At 36.1% G+C, this 21,441-nt stretch overlaps 1 protein-coding gene across 2 annotated transcripts; it reads left to right on the top strand.

Moving 5' to 3' along the window:
• Positions 1-501: 501 nt before the first annotated feature.
• LOC123559958 (NGFI-A-binding protein homolog) lies at positions 502-19,800 on the top strand. Of its 2 annotated transcripts, none has more exons than XM_045352136.2 (11): positions 502-823; positions 4,002-4,108; positions 5,300-5,437; positions 6,421-6,587; positions 8,299-8,454; positions 10,075-10,197; positions 11,472-11,617; positions 13,091-13,193; positions 15,858-16,051; positions 17,406-17,449; positions 18,541-19,800. In XM_045352136.2, exons 2-11 carry the CDS (start codon positions 4,009-4,011, stop codon positions 19,008-19,010), a joined length of 1,641 nt encoding a protein of 546 aa, XP_045208071.2. In that variant the 5' UTR covers positions 502-823; positions 4,002-4,008; the 3' UTR covers positions 19,011-19,800. The 2 variants fall into 2 exon arrangements, with proteins under 2 accessions (XP_045208071.2, XP_045208072.2); XM_045352137.2 differs by having other exon boundaries at positions 504-823; positions 11,472-11,605.
• The last annotated feature ends 1,641 nt before the right edge of the window (positions 19,801-21,441 follow it).

Raw genomic sequence — 21,441 nt, 5'->3', positions numbered from 1 at the left:
TTCTAAGGTATCGAGGATGTCGCAGTGGCCAAGGAAACCAGTGGTCTTTTCAGTCAGAAATTAGATTTCTACTTTTTGATGACAGGCGTAATATATTTTTATCGTGACGGTCGATGCCCGGCTCGCGACGCCACTGAAAATTATGTTGTGCACTTAAAACTTGATGTCTACGCCCAGGCTTAACAAGCGACACTTGCCAATCCCCGGTAAATAACCCCATGCCCCCGGATCTGGCTTAGGGCCAAGTTTCGCAAGCTGCGACCGAGGGTAGTGTGTGTGTGCATGGGAAAATCGATAGTCTGTCAAGGTTTTGCTGTTACATTGTCCAAAGATAACGGTAGCCACTTTTCAATCAATAAATCCCGACCCCCGATGAGCTACAGCTAAGTTTCGCAAAATATTGTATACGAGCAGACGATAACCTTGCGGTTTACATACGTCATATTTGTGTCGGTACCACCCAGAGCATGTACGATTCACGTGGGTCCGTCTGCCCAATCAACTCCGGGGGATTCCCGCATGGAGAGGGTGACGTCAGGGTTTACGATCCATATATGGATTTCCTCTCCCCACCCATTTTTAACCTACCGGGGACGGGGAATATTTTTGTGACTTAACCACATTTGTTTCGTAAAAAGTGGATGTTTTTCCTTGTTTCAGTTTGTTAATTGGTTGACAAATCGTGTGAAACGTATTGACCACGCGCTATTGAATCGGGAACCCCCCGTACTGTAATCTCATTATTCACCCATCCCGTGGGGTCGAGGAAAATATTTCAACAACCACTTGTTGGCAGAGTGTAGGAAGTGACGAACATATTGAGGTAAGGTTTTTTAAGAACTATTTTATATTAAATATTGTCTCTCTTTTCTTTCTACTTTCAGTTAATTAGGATTCTAGTTTCACTTTAGCATAGGTCCATGTGTGAAATGTTGACAAACATTTTGACTGTAATTTTAGTAGATCTAATTGTTTTGTACTAATTAAACAATTAAAAGCCGGTAAAAACAAATAAGCCTGTGTTAGTTCAAGTATTACCCAATTTAAACATATTTATAATAAAATTTGTGTTATGTGTACAGTATCCTAATGATTTTTACTGGCGATCCTGTTTTTCCTTCATGTACATTAATTTTATTACTATGCAAGGACGTAGCAGGTTTGGGGCGGGAATTGTTCCCCCACAAAGTTTTTCTTTTATATCATTTGTAACTGTGGGTCAGTTAGAATCAGTTTTAGGACATATATTTTTAGAGTCATTATTAAATTTTCTTTTTTTTTGGAGTTGGAGCATTTAAGTAAGCAGTCAAACAGTCAGCTTTTAATTTGCTTTGTTCTTGCATTCTGTGCTTTATAGATTTTATTAACCATAAGTTTGTGAGAGCTGTTGTGGAAGTGTATATTTTTTCTTCTATTTGTGAATGAAAGCCACCAATAAAATCAACAGAAAGATGTCTCTGCAATGTTCTGATTATGCATGAATCTCTGACAGTGGTGGTCAGACAAGTTATTGATCTTGACAAAATAGCTCTACTGAGATACACAATAGCCACTGAAAGTAAGGGGTGGCAAAATCTGATTGTCGGTCTCAGATCTACTTGTCTGTTTTTGCCAAGATTTATTTTCTTGTCTTTATAGTTTATATGGGTTATATAGAATCTTGTAAAATATGGAGAAATTGTACTTGTTATGGGCTCTGGGACAAGCTGGGGAAAGTCAGACCAGTCACAATTTATTTATCTGTCCCTGTTAAAGAACTAATTACACTGTAATCTTTCTTGACAAACAAGATGAAAAAGACTTTCTACATTTACAGTCAAACATTTTAATTTTCTGCATGGAGTCCCAGACATTATATTAAGTTTAAAATATAACTAAAATATATAAGGGCATGTGAAAATTTGGGATTTTCTTTTTGAGTATCTTATTTAAATATTTTGCCACAGAGCAGAATAAAATTATGAAGTGTAAAAATTAAACTAATGCACACTAACTTGCTCAATAAGGATAGATAACAGGGCTTTTTTCCCTGTAAATTTATCTAGTGAAAGGAGGCAGTTCCAAAGAAAAAAGTATGTTTTTTCCCAATTCTGAACTTGAAAATCCCAAATGATTGTTACCATTTAGGGGTTTAAAATTGTTTGTTTTGACTTTTGTAATACTGGTTTATGAAAACATAGAAAATATAATCCCACATTTACAAATATCATAACTCCAAAACAGATGTTTTATATAATTATTTTATTAAGGTTCAGTTTTTCCCAGTTTAGACTATTTCTGAGGATATTTTCTCATTTCTACTTTTTGTTGGTCACCAGGTATTCCCAAAATGATGGGGAAATTCTTAAATTGTCCCGAACAGGGTACTTCTGCGTGATTGGACATTCACGTCATTATGACACATTAGTTCTCTTCAATGCAAGCCATGTTCGGTCAGTTAGTCTGACAATATAATATCACACATCAGTCATCCAATTTAATTATGAGCTGATTGGAACCAGATAGATTTGTTGGGATTCGAACCTTGACCCTTAGGGTCACAGCATCTAGAGTTGGAACAATTGGGAAGCTACCTGTACTCTACAAACCAACACTGACCCCCACTGAAAAAGGGTTGCACTTAAATTAGTACTGTTTAAGGAGCATCAAAGCCCTTACTCCACCCCGGCAACTGATGTCTGCAGTCATTCTTTTTTTTGTGGGGCGTGAGGGTTGTTACCATTTCACAGTTGGTACTGTCAGAGTGAGTTCAGTGCTAGCCAAAATGTTACAGTACATCCTCTTTTTCCCATCTGCCTAACACACCTGGTTTCATGAAAATATCTCGAGTATTTTTTTTTTCATTGCAAGAGGCATAATTTTGTACATTTTTTGCTTTGTCCGTTGTCATAGCAAATAGTTACATATTTTTCCTCTCGGTGAAATAAAATGACATTTGTCTTGTTGAATTCATAGGGAGGAATTTTAGTTTTTCCTCATTTCTCTTTAAGGTAAAATAGACAGCTCGAGGAAATATTGTTGATTGTTGCGCAATCAGGGAACCTGATTAAAAAAAATTCAAAGTGGAAAGTTTGCCAAGATTTAATTTAAATATTCTCAGAGTTGCCATATATTAACCTTTAGTCTGCTGGAGGCAAGTGATTCTGCCTTTGCGACCAGTGCAGACCAAGATCAGCCTGCTTGGGCTCATCTTGATCTGCACTGTTAGCTATTCAGTTAGTAAATTATCAGTGAACACCCCTTCAAATAATAAATGGTACTGCCAAAATTGACTGATAGACCAGTCCATTTCAGAAAGCAGAGTAAAGGTTAATGAAGCTTGTGTTCCTTATGTTTTTCCTGGCACAGTGTCATGGCCAAAAAAGGAACATTGTGACAATGAGATATTTCCATCAGTGATTTGGGTTAAAAGGTACATTAAAACCACTGTTAATGGAAAAGGTGGACAACCCCAAATTAAACAGACCAGTGTTACCATTGATTGAAATGTCAGCTTACAAATATTGATAATACATCTATATGAGCCGCAACATGAGAAAACCAGCATAGTGGCTTTGTGACCAGCATGGATCCAGTCCAGCCTGTGCATCCGCGCAGTATGGTCAGAATCCATGCTGTTCGCTAACGGTTTCTCCAATTGGAATAGCTTATGAAAGCGAACAGCATGGATCCTGACCAGACTGCGCAGATGCGCAGGCTGGTCTGGATCCATGCTGGTTGCAAAGCCACTATGTTGGTTTTCTCATGGCGCGGCTCATTTACCGATAGGGCTCCTATGCAAAGGTTAAAATGTATTTTCTTTTATTCAACTTGATTGATTGTACATGTATACAGTTAAGCCATAAGAGCAACATAATCTGGCTGTATAAGGCAGGTTGTTGCTCTAGACAGGTTAAAATTAGAGCAAAATGTCAAATTTGGGAAGTAAGATGACTGACTGCATAAGGTGCGTGGCTGCTTAATAGAGGTGACTGTTAAGGCAGGTTCAACTGTATTTTCAGTATTGGAATGACAACAACTCAACCTTCAAATGCCTCGGAATGGCAACTGTACAGAGTGTTGCAGAGAGCTAACTTATTACAGTACTATGACACCTTTGTGGCACAAGGTTTGTATTTATGCAATTAGTCTAGGAGGTATATTGTTGACAATTTTTTCAGCCTGTCTGTCTGTAGACACTTATTAAATGTGGTCAAACTTCTCAAGATGATTTCCTTTGGTCTGTAGGTCCTGTTTTGGTTTGTAGCTCAATATATGTCTAAGTTCAAGGTCTAATCTTGACCTTGAGACTGTGAATGATTGCTAATCAATAACTGCCTTTGATCAGCAGATGACCCTTCTTTGGCCGGCCATGAGACTTAAAATAGTCTCTTATAAGTTAAAGTAACTGGAGAATGCTTAAACATTGTGATCGACTAGTGTGCTTAAGCTCAGTACATCTAGAAACGCAACGTTTTTACCATCGATTTTTTTTATACTTTCCTTTATAATTTCCTTCTACATGTCTATTTGAATTATTTCAAGGTTCCAAAATCACGTTTGAAGCAAGCACACTGTTAATAACATGTGAAACCACCATAATGCATTTACCAGTGCAAGGCATCGTCAGTTAAGAAATTATTGACTGTAGACCAAGTGTTGCGTATCTTGATGTACTACGTATATATAGCTGGAGAACTCACAGGCTTGTGACCATCAAACTTTACAGTCTGATTGTCTTTGTCAGTAGATGACCTTTGTTTGTCAGTTGTTTTTAGACTTTATGTCAAGGTCGGAGTATTCTGTGAAATCGTTTAATTTCCTGGGCATAAAATTTTGTGGTTTTGCCCAAAAGTGCAGTTTCATTTGGGCTTGAATTTATGGCTTTTAAATTGTTAAGTAAAGGGAACTTTATGTTTTCATTGTGATTTTATTTCATGGGTTAACCCAGCCTCTAAATCCATGAAAATTACTCCCCCCCAAAAATATTAATGATTTCATAGAATTACACACCCCTCACACCAATAGGCCATCATGAGCAAAGGACGGATGGATATTAACAGACTTTGTGCTTGCTTATAAATGCCATTATAACATCAGTAAGCCTTACAATATGTACATTGTAAATATTACTATTATCAGTCTAGTGGCTAGTCTACCTCCACCCCTTCCGTCTCCCTAATTCTCTCCATCTCTAAAAAACAATAACAAACAAAAAAACCCACTAAAGGTAGGAGGTACATGCGTCAGTCAGGTAAACATTCTTCTTGAACTTATTTTGCATTTTTCTACTTAACTACCATATTATGATGTGATATAGGAGGAGATGATGTGCAACAGTTGTGTGAGGCAGGGGAAGAAGAGTTCTTAGAGATAATGGCATTAGTTGGGATGGCCAGTAAACCTCTGCATGTACGCAGACTGCAAAAAGCACTTCAAGAATGGGTAGCTAATCCAGGTACTGTCTTATCCAAGTATTTGTTCCTATTTAAAGGTGGTCAGTCAGATTTTGATCAAGTAATGAATTTGTTTGAAACTATGCTATCAGATACTTATGTACACTCACTAAGGCTTGTTGGATTTTCACAGGTCGTATTTTTAAAGTTTGATTTTTCTGTCATGGTGTTCCAACTAAGATAGAGTTTTTAAGCATAAAACATAAATTTGATAAACATGTTTTGGGCAAGGAGTGATATTAATTTTAAAACGATTGTACTACATTTGTCAAAGATTATCATTTACAATGCCATGTTTAGTTAAAATTCGTGCGAAATGTAAGCTTATAAATTTGTAACTTCCTCCCTTTTGCATATCTTGTATGCTCATGGAAATAAATGAATTCTGAAACTATGTGTTGTTTTAAAACTTGCCATTTGATTCACATTATTGAAAGATCCAGATATCTACTGTCTTGTTGGATGTGTAAAACTAGAAAATATAATGAAGTTGGAAGAAATATTCAATTTTTAAATGCTTTATTACTGAAGGGGAGTAAATTACAAAATTTTATAAAAGTTTGTGAAACATGCATTTTTAATAGATATACCTATCTGTTACATTATTAGTTCTATCATAAAATGTTGCATAATTGTGACTGACCAAAATTAATTATGAAGTTATCCCATGTTATAGTATTTTGAAATAATGCCACTGCTTGATGTGACCTCCAGTAAAACCCTTGATATTGTACGGAGACTGCATAAAGCATTGAAAGAATGGACATTGAATTCATATTTATAAAATGACCGACATGATTTTATATAAATAAGTCATGTGTATAGGTCTTAGAACTATGGAAGGCTGTGACTGACAAATTTCTGATTTTGTTTGATCTTGGTAACAAACATGCAGTAAAGGTTGCTATAGTGATAAATTATCATTTGTGAGTTAGACCTGCACTGCTGTCTTTTGTAAGTGAATACCATATGTTTTTATTTGCAGCCGTATTTCAAAGTACCGGTAACAGCTCTACAAATTCTGTGGTGAGAGAGCCTCCCACCCATGTATACTCACTACCAAGTACTTCGGAGAGTACGTGGAATGTGCAGTCAACTCCGCAGAAAAGTTTAAGCCCAGTTAGCATGATTGGTGACATGTTGCATGGACAGGTAAAATGTTTTATAGGGAATTGATCCTCTGATTTTTGTCACAGAGCGACGATAATCGGGATCGATCCCTCTACGATAAAATGCGATATATTCTGAATGAGATATACTATCGAATTAAAAAATGTGTCCTTCTGGCACGTGCACAAAGCATCAGATATTTTGGAAGAATAGGCTTTTTCCTTGTGCGTAACAAACATCCACATAACCTGTCTGAACCACCACGTCTTGCACATCAGTACAAATATGGGCAGTTTTGTTTTTTTTTATTCCAAAGTCTACCTTTAAATTGTTACAAATACATATTTCTGGGCAAGCTGATGGACTGTAACGATTCCAGATTGAGGCAGTGCCTTATTTCATATTAACAAGACTTGTAAGATGGTTTCAGTTTGTGGTTTCATTGTGAAATAAATGGGACTTTTTTATTTCTTCATTAAGGTTGGTTTCTGTGGATTGGTGCATCAAAAATACATGAAAAGTAATTAAAATCTGACATGTAATAATGTTTTCACAATTTTTGATTTCAAAATAATCAAAATATTTAACATTGGCCAAACTGAAACGCATTTGAGGAATTTGAATTTTTAAAATCTTTACATAATAATTAGTAAAGCTGTTGAGATTTAAAAACTTTTTCTGTCAATTACAGGCGCTTGTACATTTTTGAAAATGCTCAGTTTGAACCATGTGTCAGTACACAATATTGAAATATATGAATTTTCAAAATTACCACCCTTACACAAAAAATATACACTGACGAGATATGAAAACGCAACAAACACATGCCTGAATATATTTTACTACAAAAAGCATCACCTTGAAATGTTCAACACATACACATCTCGATACTCTATACCCATTGTTTTCAAATTTAATCAGCACAACAGACCGTAAAATGAACACAATGGGTATATAGTATCGAAATGTGTATGTGTTGAACATTTCAAGGTGATGCTTTTTGTAGTAAAATATATTCAGGCATGTGTTTGTTGCGTTTTCATATCTCGTCAGTGTACATGCAAGTGAAAAGTTCAAAAGTAAGAAACTGCTAACTTTTGTGCTGTATTATTATACATATATATATATATACTCGAGCATTAATGTAACTGTAGTTGTGCCGTTCAAAATTTTTGGCCATAAATTTGCGGATTTCAATTGAAAAAAATATTAGAGATAAAATTTTGGGAAATTTTATTCGTTTGTTCAAATTTACTTTCGGATTAACATAAACACAAATTTTGAGACATATATAAATTATTCCACATTACCCCGATATGTACATAATTATGTACATTTACATATAAGTATGAAATGTCGACATGTCATTTTGGTCTAAGCTCTAAATTCTGCCTTGCCTAAATATTTACTTGCTGATTTTGATTATTTTTGTAGACAAATTTAAAATGTGGATTTTTTTATGAAACACTTTTTCATACCTATTAACCCTTAGCCTGCTGGCGGCGATTGGTTTTGCCTTTGCGACCAGTGCAAAGTCTGCACTGTTCGCTATTCAGTAAGTAAATTTTCAGTGAACACCCCTTCGAATAATAAATGGTATTGCCCAAACTGAATGATAGAAAAGTCCATTTTAGAAATTTAGCAGGTTAAAGGCTATGGTTTAGTATATATCTTGTTTATGACTAGATAAAACATGTTGAAATTAAAAAAACATGCAAAATCGGTACATCAATGCATGTTGTGTTTTTTACAGGTGAAGAAGCAAGGGCTGTCGCCGTCTCCAGCCCCGTATCTTGGCGAGGATCAGATCAGTGAGATCGCCAACTGTGCTGCAAAGCTCGTTAAAGGTTTACCTTTGTTTGAAGCTAAACCTTTAAACACGAAGAAAGAAATCAACAAACAGATCAATGTAAGTCATTAAAGGGGCATGTCTTCACATTGAAATTACTTTGATTTTATTTTGAGTTCACAACCATCTAATGAATGGAAGTGTTTTCATAAAATTAAAAAAAAATGACACAGTTCTAAAGGCACATCCCTTTTTCATTGACTTTTAAAGAGCTTTATGAAATCATGAGCAGGACATACAGTCATGAGCTTCAGAAATACAAATGTATTTTTATTTCATCAATGAAACAGGAAGTTCCAGAGGGAGTGTTTGGTTATGTTATTGTCATGATGGGGTGTGTTTGATCTATGGTAAAACTTGAAAATATTATTTTAGGGGAACTTTCTTTCTACAAAAGGGTCATTTTCATTTATTTTGTACCAGTAACCTATATGAATGAAATAATTCCATGCTTAAGCTTGATACAGCTAACTTTTATGGTTTTATTGTATTTTCAGTAATATATATAATCAACACATAAAATTCTCTCTAAAATAGCTGCCACAACATAATTTTAACCACATTTTAACCACATTTCTTGACTGGAGACTTACTTTTGCCCTATTTTATCATTTTTCCTTGTTATCTATATCAAATTACACACTTAAACTGATTTAACAGTTAAATATACACCACAACTAGAAATCTGCAATATATTTACACCATAAATGTACATTTAAAAAACTTTAACCAAAACAGTAAAATTCTGATTGTTTTCTTCATTTTTGCTGAAAATTTGTACTGAAATTGTCATTTTCTATTGAAAATCTGACCAAACTAGCCCATAAATGGACATTTTAATCAAAACACATTGGCGTCTTATCTTCAATGAGACAGAGTGTTGAACTGAAATCCCAGGCCCCTACCTCAAAGGTCAAGGTTACCCATAGGGGTCAAAGGTCATTTGAGTGTTTGTCCATGCTGTAACTCTGACATGCATGGAGCAATCTTTTTTTGTTTCGCAGAAATGTTTGCCTCAGTAAGACTGAGTGTTGTGCCCAAACCGCTGCCTCGAAGGTCTAGGTCACATGTTGCAATAAAGCATCATTTTAAAGCTTGTTTGGCTATAATTTTGATATGCTTGAGGCATTTTTATGTTTAATTTGCAGAAAAATATTGGTTGCAAATAAGACAGAGTATCAGGTGCAAGCCTCTGGTACCTGTCTCAAAGGTCAAGGTCAAACTGAGATTCAGAGGTCATACAAAACATTGTCTAGGCCATAACTTCAACATGAAATGGGTAATCTTTTTAGCCCAGCTATTTGAAAAATAGGCAGAGCAATTGCACTCACACGTATAAAACAAGTGTCATGTAGTGGAAAACTTCACTAGATGTAATAGTGAGTAGTCATGTTCTGTGTGGTGTAAACAGTCCTTAAGAAGGTGCCTTAATAGAATGTTTTCATATGGACTTTGTTCAGCGTAATTATAAAAGTGATTTAGTAACACATTAGCTTATTTACTTGGCATTGCACAGTTTCGAAAATGTTTGAGGCAACAAATTTATTCTTGTTTAATTGCTTAATTAGGACTTTTCTAAAATAGATCAAGCTGTTCAAATAGTGTCTATTAAACAAGTTGTATCGCTTACAACATTCATCCATTTTGAACGCTACTAATGATGAATTGTATATTTTCTAGGATATTATAGCATTACCAATAGATTTCTCGAAGGAAAGGTTGGAGCTGATGAGGAAGTATGCTGCCATTTATAGACGCTTTGATTCAGAAAGACTCTACTCAAAGCCAATGTCAATGCATGAGGTAGGTTTTCAGAATCAAAATGTATACGGTATGTGTGTCTTAGCTTATTACAAGTTGGACAACAGTGTCTGCTGTCAAAAAACAAAAGGTTCCTGCTGATGATTTGGTATCTATTCATAGACAAGGATTTTCCCCCCTATAAGTTACCTCTGTTAAAAGGAGGTAGTCCCAAAGCAAGGAAAATATTTTTTCCCAATATGGAACTTAAAACTCCTAATTGATTGTAGGGTTTTTGATGTTTTACAAATGTTTTGATGGATTGTATGCTTACTTCAATTAAGTAAACAACAGTTACATTATGTTGTTAAACAGTTATTGAAATGTCATGCCACATAAACTTTATAGAAATATCTTTATATACCTTATTGTAACTTCTAATTTTTTTGCAAATTTAGACATTTTCTTGGAGCATTTTCCTAATTCAGGTGGTATTGGTGGCATTTTTAAAAAGACAAAAATGGCCTGTTAGATACTGCGAAATCATTAATTTTCGTGGGGGACCAATTTTCGTGGAATTCGTTGTTGAGTCAGTCCATGAAATTTAATCCCAACGAGCAAATAAAATTCCCATTCATTTTATGTTCAAAAGTTGAAATCCACAGATTCATACCCCACGAAATTGCCGTTTTGACCAAAACCACAAAATTTCATGCCCACAAAATTAAATGATTTTACAGTAACTGTTTTTCACAATACATCAATGCAAATTATGTATAATAGTAATCAGAATAAAAAGCAGAAGACACTTCTTCTGTGTTGGCTCTTAACCTTTACCCTGCTAAATTTCTAAAGTGGACTGATCTATCATTCAGTTTGGGCAGTACCATTTATTAGAAGGGGCATTTACTGAAAATTGACTGACTACAAGAGTCAGTCAGAAATAACTGATCACTGCCTCATAACTTTTTAAAATTGTATAATAAACAATTATTGTTTATAATCCCTCGGAGTATTCTCCCTTGGATTGAATGACAGAATTCCATTTCCTTGGAAAAGTTATACGGCATTGATCAGTTAATTTTTGACTAACCCTTGTAAATGTAAATAGTGAACAGTGCAGACCATGATCAGGTCTGCACTGGTCACAAAGACAGAATCACAGCAGCAGGCTAGAGTTAAAAAAAGGTATTCTCAGGTAACTTGAAAGTACAGCATTTTATATCACAATTACTAAAACCTGTAGTCAGTGTTAAAGTGCTTTTGTATATATTTTATGTACCATGGATAAACACAATATTTTCACATAAAGGTGACTTATGCTGGAAATTTTGCAGGTATGTGTAAACGAGGCTTCAGCACAGCTGTGCTTCCTTATGCCAACATTGCTGACCAGACGGGAAGATTTATTTCCCCTAGCGAGACAGGTGGTCAAGGACAGTGGCTACCAATATTCCAAAGGACATTCCAGGTTTGAAAAAATGTATAAGTCTTAAACTTACAACAGCATGCTCACATTAGTCCTGTCCTTTGAAGGCAGATTGTGTATACAAGTCAGACACCTTGTTGGTTCTACAGGTTATGGGTTTAATCCTTCTGTAGGATTCTTTCCCTTTCTGATAAGATTACTTTGTGCTGTTAAAGTGAGAAGTACCTACTAATTCTGTGTAAAAGACCATTAGTTCTATGATCAGAGAGTACCTTTTTCTATAGACAGCTGATTTCATTTCAGCTGAAGAATAAAGCATTTGAAGTGTATTAAGACACTTGCAAATAGAGACAACACCAGATTTAGCGCTGTCACGCATGGTATTTAGATACATGTTTAACCGTAGTCATTTCTTTGGTAGATACCAGGGCTGTTCAAAAAAAGTGACGACTATGTTTGACTCTCTTGCATCTACATGTATATAATAATAACATAGTTTAAGGAAGCAAAATAAGAAATACGTCATTATGATTCGCTTGCAAGCTTTCTACTTAGGGGAGTGATGATCTATTAAATAAGGTGGGCCACTCAGCCTGAAAGTCGCAAGCATGCCTCCTCATATCAAATTCTGGTCCCTACTTCTCTAAATTTAGGAATTCTTGGACTGTTAGCTAATTTATGCCCACATTTGGTCAAGCCAAGTTGTGAATTGTTTTGTTGAATGGTTATTAATATTCTTTTGAGTTGTTACCCTTTAAATGTTAAGTTTCAGTCTAACTTGCAAACATTGATTGTCACAAGCCTATCATACCAATCTCTATCATTTCTCATTGGATATAATGTTAATATAGAAACTGGTTACATTTGGATCTACCTGAAGTTGCCAGCTAGACTATGGTACTCTACTAATGCCAAACAAAGTGTGAGTCTGTAAGCCTCTGCAGCCATTACATAACAATATACATTATTACGGATCCATCCAGTACATATTTAGCTTATGACACCGATATTAAAAATAGATCGGTGCTTAGTTAAGTGTCTGCTGGTTGTTTATGATCTTTAGATTGACCAATCACTGTGCTGCATTTTAAAAACAAGTCTTGAAAACTTGTGTTCCAGTTAATCCTTGCATTCAGATCTCAGTTTTTTAACCTCGGAATAGGATTAGATGAGTCGCACCATGAGAAAACCAACATAGTGCGTTTGCAACCAGCATGGATCGAGACCAGCCTGCCCATCAGCACAGTCTGGTCAGGATCCATGCTGTTTGCTTTCAAAGCCTGTTGCAATTAGAGAAACAGTTAGCGAACAGCATGGATCCTGACCAGACTGCGTGGATGCGCAGGCTGGTATGGATCCATGCTGGTCGCAAACGCACTATGTTGGTTTTCTCATGGCATGGCTCAAATGGTGTGTATCAGTAAATCCCTGCATTGAAAAAATATACAAAGTAGGTGTTTTAAGATGTTACATTGTTCAGAAAGCTTGAAAAAATAAGTTATTTAATCTATTGTTTACTTATTACAGAGCAACAGACCTCAACCCAGAAAATCCCAGTAAGCGACAGAAGTTGGAAGCTTTGATATCCGAGTGTAAAGGGGACCAATCCTTGGAGAAGGCAAAGAGGGATGTAAGTGATAGCTTGTGTTTGTGAACTTTGAGAAGTCGGTTTAAAAAAAAACTCCATGATAGAGTTGCACAAATAGAAATATTTTCCTTCATGACCACATCATTTATCTACAGATTGTAGTAAGCAACTGTGTGTAAATACTTTTCTTAAATAATATCTCCTCTGAAACTGCTGGTCTGAAATACAGCAGACTTGGTTCTAAATAAGTTTGTTTAATGTCTCAGCTTGCGCCTTGTTAGAGACAGCAAGAGCTAAAAATTGAAAAAAACTTTAATGATTTCTTCTCATATTATGACATAAAAGGCTCGATGGATCGTCATCAAACTTGGTGTGTAGCATTATTATAGGGTCCTCTCTCATTTTTAGCTCGACTTTTCGAAGAAAAAGTAGAGCTATTGCACTCGCCCCGGCGTCGGCGTCGCCATTGGTTAAAGTTTTTGATAAAGTCAAATATCTCTGTTACTATCAAAGGTATTGACTTGAAAGTTAAAATAGTTACTTACTATCAAAGTCTGCACCAGGAGAAACAATCCCCATAACTCTGGTTTGAATTTTGACAGAATTATGCCCCTTTTTAACTTAGAATTTTTGGTTAAAGTTTTTGATAAAGTCAAATATCTCTGTTACTATCAAAGGTATTGACTTGAAAGTTAAAATAGTTACTTACTATCAAAGTCTGCACCAGAAGAAACAATCCTCATAACTCTGGTTTGAATTTTGACAGAATTATGCCCCTTTTTAACATAGAATTTTTTGTTAAAAGTCAAATATCTCTGTTACTGTTAAAGCTTTTGACTTGAAACTCAAAATAATTATTTACTATCAAAGTCTACACCAGGAGACACATTTCCCATAACTCTGATTTGAATTTTGATAGAGTTATGTCCCTTTTTTAACTTAAAATTTTTTTACTGGCAAAGCTCTTATTCAGAGTCAAGCACTGAGAAGGGTCGAGCGCGCTGTCTTACGGACAGCTCTTGTTATCAGATGAGGTTACTTGGCCCCTTTTAGGGCTCTCCAGAGCTAAAAATAGAATACATTTAAGAAACTTCTTCTCATGATCTTAGCATTATTATAGGATCCTCTCCAAAGTTTATTCAAATGGGGGCAGTTGGAAGTAGAAATACCTTTAAATGGTTTCGTCTGTTAAACTTGGTTTGTAAGCATCACTGTAAGGTCCTATCCCTAACTTGTTCAAATGTAGGCATTTTTAGCGGCCACTAGAGCTAAATATAGAAATACCTTTAAACAGTTTCTCATGAATCGCTGGATGCACTTTATCATAATTATAAAGTCCTCTTCTAATTTTATGCAAGTGGGGGCACTTTGTTCCTTTAAGGGGCTGCTATAGATTAAAATAGAACCATTTTAAAAAGAACTAGCCTGCTGCAGTTGTCTTAATTTGTCTTTTCAACACAAATTTAAAGACTTAAGAATATTATAAGGCTTGGACTGTTTGTCGTCTGTCACACTGATTTATGTAATTATCTTCTACTGCCTCTGGAACTTCTGTTACCTGTAGCATATTTTGGTTCACTTTGGTGATGTGAGCTATTCAGGGCCAGCTTTGCCCTCTTGTTTACTTCTGAAATAGTTAGAGGCATGTAGCTCAGGTAGTGTGTTTTACTGCTACTGTAAAAGGAGAAATTTTCGCGAGGGTTTAAATTTTGCTATATTCGTGAGGCCCTAAATCTCGTGAAAATTAATTCTCGCTTAAATATTCTCCATAAATATAATTATGTCTCCCACCACACAGTGGTGTGGGAGACATATTAATTTACTCCAGTCTGTGTGTGTGTGTCTGTCTGTCACAAAGCTTGTCTGCACTCTTAAGTCAAACATTTCTCATCCGATTTTCACCAAACTTCAACAAAATGTGTTTGACCATAAGACCTCGGCCAAGTTCGATAACTAGCCAAATTGGTCCAGGCATATTGGAGTTATGGCCCTTGAATTATCAAAAATCGGCCTTTTTACTCTTTTCGGGACTTTAAGTCAAACATTTCTCAACCGATCTTCACCAAACTTAAACAAAATGTGTTTGACCATAAGACCTCAGCCAAGTTAGGTAACTAGCCAAATCAGTCCAGGCAATTTGGAGTTACGGCCCTTGAATGACCGAAAAATCGGCCTTTTTACTCTTGTCTGCACTCTAAGTCGAACATTTTCATCCGATCTTCACCAAACTTGAACAAAATGTGTTTGACCATAAGACCTAAGCCAAGGTCGATAACTAGCCAAATTGGTTCAGGCATTTTGGAGTTACAGCCCTTGAATTACCAAAAAATTGGCCTTTTTGCTCTTGCCCGCACTCTTAAGTCGAACATTTCTCATTCAATCTTCACCAAATTTGAACAAAATGTGTTTAACCATAAGACCTTGGAAAATTTCGATAATGAGCCAAATCGGTTCAGGAATTTTGGAGTTCAGGCCCTTGAATTGTAGTGAGTAAACAGTATATAAAGACTGACTTACTATTTAGATGATTAGGCAGTTGTGGGAGACATTCGCTTTTCTCAAAAGCAGCTCTAGTTTAAATTGAAGAAGGATACCATTTTTACAATTTCAAGAATATCAGACCCCGTGAACATACTAAATATTTCAAGTTTGTGAAATTTTGACCCAGCAAAAATATGTCCTTTTACAGTAGTTTATATTTGACAGGAGAGATTACGTCAGATAAGTGAAGAGTTGGCGTTGATATCAGAGAAACAGGAGCAGATTGTGACAGACCTGGAGTCAGCGAAGGAGAGCCAGGAAATGGACAGAGTTGATTCCCTCCAGTCACAGCTTGAACAGATTACTAACAAACATCTACAACTCCTCACAGAACAGAGTGATCTACTCAGAAAACAAAGGTTAAATTCATTATGATTTATTCATTTTTAATTGCTAATGTAACAGGCTTACATGTCTACCATGTCGATAAAAGCTAGCTCAGTAGCAAGGAAGTGCACCCTTATACTCTACCCTACTACACTAATTCGTATGTAACATAATAGCACATCTGATACATATTACAGTGTATCATGATCATGTAACATAATATTGCATTTAAGTAATGCAACATAACATGCATCAGGTACACCAGCATAATAGTGCATCTGACATGTAACAGTGTATCATGATACTGATTGTAACGTAATATACATTAGTATATGCACAAGTTCAAGGACTGAAAGTTAAGGAACATAGTTACTTTAATTCCCACTGTTAGGTAAAATGCAATGCAGTATGGTCAGAATCTGTGTTAAATAAGAAATAGAATCTAATGAAACAAGTCTATAGAGTCTCCTAAGAAATTAGTCTATACTGTCTCCCAGTGAAACCAGTACTTATTGTCTCCTACTGAAAACCAATCTAATATTGTATGCTCCTACTGAAACCATCTATATGTCTCCCCATGAAACCAGTTGTATTGTCTCCTACTGAAACCAATCTATATTGTCTCCTACTGAAACCAGTCTTTATTGTCTCCTACTGAAACCAGTCTATATTGTCTCCTACTGAAACCAATCTATATTGTCTCCTACTGAAACCAGTCTATATTGTCTCCTGCTGAAACCAATCTGTATTGTCTCCTACTGAAACCAATCTATATTGTCTCCTGATGAAACCATTCTATATTGTCTCCCAATGAAACCAGTCTTTATTGTCTCCTACTGAAACCAGTCTATATTGTCTCCTACTGAAACCAGTCTGTACTGTCTTCCAATGAAACTTGTCTATACTGTCCCCTGATGAAACCTCTCTATATTGTCTCCCAATGAAACCAGTCTATATTGTCTCCTACTGAAACCAGTCTGTACTGTCTTCCAATGAAACTTGTCTATACTGTCCCCTGATGAAACCATTCTATATTGTCTCCTAATGAAACCAGTCTATATTGTCTCCTACTGAAACCAGTCTGTACTGTCTTCCAATGAAACTTGTCTAGACTGTCCCCTGATGAAACCATTCTATATTGTCTCCCAATGAAACCAGTCTATATTGTCTCCTACTGAAACCAGTCTGTACTGTCTTCCAATGAAACCATTCTATATTGTCTCCTGATGAAACCATTCTATATTGTCTCCCAATGAAACCAGTCTACGTAGTCACCTGCTGAATCCAGTCTATATAGTCTCCAAATAAAACTATTCAATACGGTCTCGTAATGAAATGAGTTTATATTGTCTCCTATGTAACCAGTCTGTATTGTCTGTTTTACAGCTTTGAAGTTTATGCAGACATGGATGCTAGCTCAGACAGAGATGGTAAGATAATTTCTTCATATTTTGTTATTTGGTGCCATTTTGGCATTACCAGCCATCTCAAAATGTCCTGCAATATAAACTTTAAAAATTGGTACTGCCCATGAAAAAATAGATGAAATATTTGAAACTGATAGATTTTCATTTTGTGTCCACATGTCGATGTGGGTTTTACTTTATTTAAATGTAGTTTCAAGTCATCAAATTGTCAGTGACAAAATACTCCAGCAAAAAGCATAGCTGTGGTAACTGAGGATTTCATTGTCAGTCTAAAACAATTAGCTTATTTTCTAATTAATTGACATATGGCAGTATTATGGGTTGAGATTAAATTTCTTTCTACTTGTAGAATTTGATTATACCCTTTTTTACAATGCATAATGATATATATATGAAAAAATTCAGTCAGTAAAAAAGATAGGCCTAATGCTTCAATATTTGCTTTACACATGATTTGGAAAAAAATGGGATCTGAAGCAAGTTCTCATTATAGAAGTCTAGGAAAATTGCAGTTTCTTACTTTTCATCATGGTTCAATTAGATTTATACAGGGCACTAGGCAACTTTTGGGGATAGGTACCCATATCCTCAGGAAGGGGAATTTTTTGTCGTTTTAAGACACATAGGGGAAAATTTTAGCCATATAATATGTTAATACTTTTCACAATTATTAATACTGTTTTCAATCATTTCTAACTAATTTAACTATAGTGCAGCAGTTACCTTCATTAGAGGCACTATAATATAACTTGAAAGATAGTTCATGTCTAGTTTTATCAAACAACCTATTATCAGGGGAATTTTCTTCTGAGAAAGGGGAAAAAAAACATATTATTTTATGAGGGGAATGGGGCCCATATTCGGCCCCAAAAACGGCCAAACGAGTGCCCTGTTATATGTCAGTGTGCTGCATTTTGAGATATTTGCCCATTGTTAAAGAAAATGACTGTTAACCATGACTTCTGATGAAACAAACGTGGAAAACCCCCTCATCAAATACATTCTTGTTTTGGTATTCATAATGTACCGCAAAAGATTTAGTTAGGTCTTAGATGTGATGAGATATAAATTTGAAACCGTACTTCTTATTTCAGACTCAAACATGGGTGCTAGTGGTTCCTCCTCCCCATCACAGGTGGACCGCACTGAACCCAGCCAGCAACACGCTACCTTAAAAAGTATGCTCACGGCAGGTCAGATGCCCAAGTCTTCTTTCAATCTCCTGACCTCAGCAGGACCCGCTAAAAATACTTTATTTGACGAAGGACTGCGCATTGCACAGCAGTATGGTTTGGGAGATTTTGCACAGGAACTTAAGACATTACAGGAGTCTCCAGAGGAAAATGAAGGACAGCCGGATTTAATTTCTAGTTTATTTTCTAGCGGACTTATAAGTGCAAATAAAAATGGTGCAAAAAACGGAGACAGTGCCAGTCCGAAACCTGTCGAGGAGGCAAGCAATAGTGAAAATATTCCAGTCAAAGGTTCACCAAAGTCCCCTAAAAAAGAAGTTGTTGAAAATGTTAATGGTGTTGAACACAGTAATAATAATACAGGAGTTTAAACCAGTTACAAGAGCTGTCTCACTATGGAACACTCCTTGAAGCATACTTTGTAAAGCGTTGGTTCAGATGTTGAAAACATTGGGATTAAAAATATATGTTGGGGATGATGTACACAATGTTGAAAGTATTTATTAAGGCTTGAAATGTTATAAACATGCATTATGTTCATATATGTATATATTTTACGTTTAACATGATATTTTTATGCCCCCAGCATCTACTGATGCGGGAGTCATATAGTGATTGTCCCGTCCATCCGTCCGTCCATACGAGGTTAACCAAATGGGACCGTTTCGTCTAGCATCAATACCCCTTACTAGAATGACTTAATACTAATGCAGATGTAACCTGTGACCATTCCTCATCTTCAGACATCACCTGACCTCAGTTTGACCTTGACCTTGAACTTGACTGCGTTTTGGACTTAGGTTGCTTTGTATCGACAAGGATGCCACCGGGGGCATCAAGCGTTTATTGAACGCAGCTCCTTATTTATTAATTTAAAAGAGTTACTGAGAGAGGTATAGACACAACTGTGATAACACCTTGGAGTTAGAATTCAGATTGGCAGTCAGTTTCTATATTACAATATTTTTCCGAGATTTATTTATTTTTGGGACATTATTTTTTCTTTATTTTTGTACACTTTACTTGCCTTAACTTGCTTTCATATTGTAGCAATAAAAATACTGAATTGCTGTAAGTATAAATCAGACTGTCTTTAAGTCTAGAAGATATATACAAATTACTTAACCTGTTAAAATGTATTTTAAAATCATTTTCACAATCTGGCACTGTTTATGTTTCACTAAAAGCATATGAGCCGTGCCATGGGAAAACCAACATAGTGGGTGTGCGACCAGCATGGAGCCAGACCAGCCTGCGCATCCGCGCAGTCTGGTCAGGCTCCATGCTGTTCGCTTTTAAAGCCTGTTGGAATTGGAGAAACTGTTAGCGAACAGCATGGATCCTGACCAGACTGCACGGATGCGCAGGCTGGTCTGGATCCATGCTGGTCGCAAAGCCACTATGTTGGTTTTCTCATGGTGCGGCTCATATTTAGAATGGTAATAGCAGCCTACTTAGAGTCATCAACCTAAAAATGATGAGCGGACCCAGAGGTCCAGTGGTAACACTGTCTGACTATGAAACCAGGGGTCGTGAGTTTGAGCCCCTGCTCCTCCAACTAAAAAGTCACATTAACATTGGGATAAGAGACCAGTGTATTGGTGCTTTACACCTAGCACGCTAAAGAACTAGGGAAGCTTCTGGAATCGGAGCATTTTCTGTATCTTGCACTATCCTCCCACTAACGTTACTAACAGTTTTCCGGAGGAGTGTCGCCCATATGGGTTACCAGTGGTGACTATTAACAAAGAAGTATAAAATACACAGAATCGCAACAGGAGATAATCTTGCATAGTCTCGTATCACCGCATTAACTGGCCTTATCTTATTGAAGCGTTTGCTGACCAGATCACTCTTGATCAAATCAACAGATGCTTATTAAAGTTTTAAACTGGCAATACGGCCGACATCGAATTGGGTCAAATATTCATACGACCACTGTTGATTTCTCAGACTTCAAATCATAAATTTATTCCTTTCCCGCATAGAAAATACTAACAACATTAAAAAACACCATTAACATTTATGAACAAACATTCTGATAGAAAGTTTTTTCACGACACAAATTTTTATACTTCTGCTTTCTGTTTCATACACCGGTTAAACAAGATCTCGTTCAGTTCCCACGAGATGTTGGCAGGATTCGCTCTGTATGCCTTTCAAATTGCTGATCTATACTAGTGGAAAAAAGAAACTGTGCATGTGTTAAATGTTCATGTTTCGCTCAATTTTATAAATAAAAGCTTGAAACTACACAGGTAAGCTGTGTATCCCTCCCGGTCATTTGCTGATGCAATAACCATATCAACTGAGCTGGTGTTAAATAAAGGTCAGATAAAACCCTGTTAAAATTTTTTTTGCGATTTCTTATATACCTCCTAAGTTATAGCATATTATACTCATGCACAGTTTCTTTTTTCCGCTAGTATATTTATTTTTATAGCTCTTTGCTATAAATAAGCTTACGTACAAACAAACAAAAATGATCATGTTGTCATGGACATAGTTCACTTATTGGTACACTCGATGATACTCTGTGTGTAAAGACTATACCTTAAAAGGCATACTTATTGATTACCATTAATACCCATGTATAAGTCACATTCCTGTATAATGCGCACCCCTAATACAGGCAGAAAGCTTTTTTAGCTCACCTGTCACATAGTGACAGGGTGAGCTTTTGTGATCGCCCTTCGTCTGTCATCCGTCCGTCTGTCATCCGTCCGTCCACAATTTCCTTGTGAACACGATAGAGACCACATTTTGTATTTGATTTTAATCAAACTTGTATGGGCATAATAT

This window comes from Mercenaria mercenaria, chromosome 10, assembly GCF_021730395.1.
Source record: "Mercenaria mercenaria strain notata chromosome 10, MADL_Memer_1, whole genome shotgun sequence".
Classification (NCBI taxonomy): Eukaryota; Metazoa; Mollusca; class Bivalvia; order Venerida; family Veneridae; genus Mercenaria; species Mercenaria mercenaria.
The sequence above is the reverse complement of the archived record's forward strand: the minus strand, read 5'-3'. Positions and strand labels throughout refer to the sequence as shown.